Below are 3,620 nucleotides of genomic sequence, written 5' to 3'. Positions count from 1 at the left end.
TTTAAATCTTTTCGATACGATTAAGCAGCTGCCTATAACATTGAATAACTGCCTATAGAGTTGAATGGTTCAATGGCGCCAATAGACATTGTTGTTGGGAGATTTGAGACATCAAACATGATTATGGTCACAATCGTCCGTTGATCTTTAGTTGCTTACCGTGTCATGTGTAGCATAGAGTCCACATCATGAACGATCTGGATTACTGGATCATTAATTAGCATGATGGCTCCCATGTGCCAAGAAAGCGGCTGGATCCTGAGTAGCGCAAGAACTCAGTCTAACATTTCTACTCATAAAGTTTGCTAACCGTCCTCGTACGGATGGCAAAGATCTCTGACCAATGGAATATTTCCACTGTGTCCATCTACGGTGGGGCGGACCATTTGAACGGGGTGGATGACGGCCAGAGGGGAGAGCGCAAATGCAGTTCACCGAAAAGGACAAACATCTTCCGACATACGCCATTGTTGTGCTCGTGCGGTCACAGTGTTTCACGTGCATGCCTCTTATATTATAAAAGGTCTCTAGTCCTACCGGTTGGACCACAAGTTTCACCCAGACGATGACTTCCAACTGATTAAATGCATCTCATCCAACCCTTTCAATAGGTGGTCCGCACCATGAGGATCGTATAGTGTAAAACTCAGCTCCCATCTACACGTCAGGTGGACCAAACAACAGAAAGCATTGTCTATCCGTTGATAGAAAAATCTAAGTTCAATGCACTCGACAAGTGGATCTGGCTGGTTATCGCAAACATGATTCGCGTGATGGGCAACTTATTGACTGGGAACTTGGATTCGGTAGTGACCCCTCCATTACCTAGCTCTGTACTGGTTGGGACTGGATAAGCACTGTAGGCCCACGATGATGTATGTGTTTTATCTATGCCGTTAATTCATTTTGTCGCTCATATTAGCGCGTGATCCAAAAACCGAGGTAGATACAAAGCTCAAGTGGACCACACCATAGGAAGCGGCGGAAATTAAACGGCTGCTCATAACGTCTCGTAAACCTGGATGATGGGAAAACACAAAAATCAGCTTGATCTAAAACTTGTGGCCCAGAAGAAGTTTCCAACGGTAGGCGCTCAATCAATGATGTTTCTTTTGGTGTGGTCACTTGAACTTTGGATCTGCCTTATTTTTGGGCTCAAAGCCTAAAATAATATGAAATTTGGATTGACGGCGTGGATAAAACACATACATCGTGGTGGGCCCACAGTTTTGACAAGTACCGAGTAGTATGGAACTCGGCAGTGGACGGGTCACAACGAAATCCGCGTCCATTGACAGGTTGGCTGTCGCAGACACATCGAAAGTTGGAAGCTGGCGCGCGGAACTTATAATCCAACCCGGTGGACCGGAACTTATAATCCAACCAGGTGGACTTGAGTACCTGTTCTCTTCCACTTTCCATGCATTCCTCGCAAGTTATTTGATACTCTGGCTGGTACATGCGCTGGGTATGCAGGCACTAAGAAGTTGTACACGTGGCCTATATTAACACAAAACAAAGTAGCTAGATTATGGAACCTTTTATCTCTAAATTTCAGCATAAAATTCAGGTCGGTAAAACAATCCTAACCTCTTAGACCGGTGGATCTTGTTTTCTGAAACCAGATGTTTGGATATTTTTCACTTTTAACAGTCGAAAGGCCAATGAAAATCAAGCATTTTAATATTTATTTCCACAGCTAAACAAGAGTATTATTTTTTTATTTTTTTTGGGTTAGCTTGTTATTACACTCCACTGTCAGCTGACACTTCACTGTTAGCCACCCCCACTGTCAGCTAAACAAGAGTAATTATTTGTTCCCGATGCATCTAAACTGATGCCATAATTTGAACGGTTTATTTTGAATTATTTGTATGCCACGTGAGCAAATTTTGAATAATTTCTAAGTACTCGCTTATCATCTATCACACTTGCCAGAGTATCCAAGTATTTCTTAAATTTTTTTTTTTAAAAAAAAAAAAAAAAAAACAGAGAGAAGAAAGAACATATTTCCTGCCACGTAGTACAGAGAGCACTGCACAGACCCACAAGCGATTCCTAAAAACACGATACGCACGTTTCGGACCAGCCGAAAAATTAGCACTGCCGTAGTGGCTGACCGCAGAGGCAGTCGTTACTGACGAACGACGAAGCTTCCAGATGATCGAACGGCGCGCCGGCCGGAATTTGACCGCAGAGGTGGTTGTAACTCAGATCCAGGTGACCGATATACGCCGCCGACGTGATAGATCTCGGTATCGGCCCTTTCAGGTGGTTGTACGCCAGATCCAGCTCCATGAAATACGATCTCGGCCCAAACACGTCTGGAATGTTGCCGTCGAACGCATTCCGGCTTAGATTCAAAATGTTCAGGCCGGCTCCATCCAGTAAGCTCGCCGGAATCCCGCCGGAGATCCTATTACAGTCCAGATTAAGAGAGGACAGAACAGGCATTCTCCCTATCTTTGCCGGGATGGAGCCAGAGATATGGTTCTCGGACAGATCCAAGTCGGCGAGCCGGGACATGCCGGCGATCGAGCTCGGAATCTCGCCGGAGATCTGATTCCGGCTGAGGAGTGCCCTGCTGAGCATCTTCAGCTTGCCGAAGTTCTGCGGAAGCTCGCCAGTGATTCTGTTGTTGCTGAGGTCGAGATGCATCAGTCCGGCGATATTCGGGAGTGAGTTCGGAATCCTGCCGGAGATCTGGTTATCGGCGACGTTGAGGACGGTGAGGTGCTTCAGCTTTCCGATGTCGGATGGGATCGGACCGGAGATCTGGTTTCCGACGAGGTCGAGGATGCGGAGGAACGGGAGGGAGGTGATGCAGGGGGGGATTTCACCAGAGATTCCCTTCCAGTCGGCGAGGACGAGGTTGCTGAGGTGGTCGAGCTTGCAGACCTCTTGCGAAATGTGACCGGTCATGTAGCCGGAGCGGTGGGCCCGTTCGAAGATTGGGTCCTCGGACTCGCCGCGGAGGTTGATGTCGGCGACACGGGAATTGGTGGGGTCGCAGCTGACGCCGTACCAGTTGTGGCAGCAGTCGGTGCCCGTCCACGTGTTGAAGATGCCGAGGTAAGGCTCGGTCAGGGCGGATTTGAAAGCGAGGAGTGCTGCCCGGTCTGACGGCGGGCAGGAGATGACGGAGGGAGTAACGGAGAGGAGAAGGACGAGAAGTGCGGGAAGCAAAGCACCGAATCCCATGGCTCGCTGGGGTTTTGTGCCTATGTTGGGGGATGAGAGAGGCTTTGGTTCGGGAAGGGACGGCGTCGGTTTTATACGGTTTTTGCGACAGAATGCCCTTGGATTCGTTGGAAATTTACGAAAGAACTTGAGCGCTCAGAAAGGGATTATTACGGTACTCGTCGGGAGATGATGAAGCACGACTTTAATTAGTTTCTACTGATGAGAAAACGATGTCGATGTCGATTTTGTCCTTTTTAGAGACGGAAATACCCCTGATTTTTCTCTAATTTACGCCATCACCATTCAGCATGAGTGGTTGCCTGCTGGATAGGGGCCACGTGACTTTGGGATCTTGGAATGAAATAGGGGTCGGTGTTTTGTGGGGCCCACCATGATGTATGTGTTTCATCCGTGCAGTCCATCTATTTTTCTAGATC

General features: G+C 47.8%; 1 protein-coding gene across 1 annotated transcript; it reads right to left on the bottom strand.

The window, feature by feature from the left end:
- Positions 1-1,977: 1,977 nt before the first annotated feature.
- Positions 1,978-3,348, bottom strand: LOC131222482 (DNA damage-repair/toleration protein DRT100-like). The gene has a single exon (XM_058217561.1). The coding sequence runs from the start codon at positions 3,199-3,201 to the stop codon at positions 2,098-2,100; it is 1,104 nt and encodes a 367-aa protein (XP_058073544.1). The 5' UTR covers positions 3,202-3,348; the 3' UTR covers positions 1,978-2,097.
- Positions 3,349-3,620: the final 272 nt, after the last annotated feature.

Source organism: Magnolia sinica, chromosome 13, assembly GCF_029962835.1.
Source record: "Magnolia sinica isolate HGM2019 chromosome 13, MsV1, whole genome shotgun sequence".
In the NCBI taxonomy this organism is placed as follows: Eukaryota; Viridiplantae; Streptophyta; class Magnoliopsida; order Magnoliales; family Magnoliaceae; genus Magnolia; species Magnolia sinica.
Note: the sequence above shows the minus strand (reverse complement) of the source record. Positions and strands in the feature narration are given on the sequence as shown.

Coding starts and splice junctions, on each gene's coding strand:
- LOC131222482 (XM_058217561.1), bottom strand. CDS start 3,201: ATGGGATTCGGTGCTTTGCTTCCCGCACTTCTCGTCCTTCTCCTCTCC.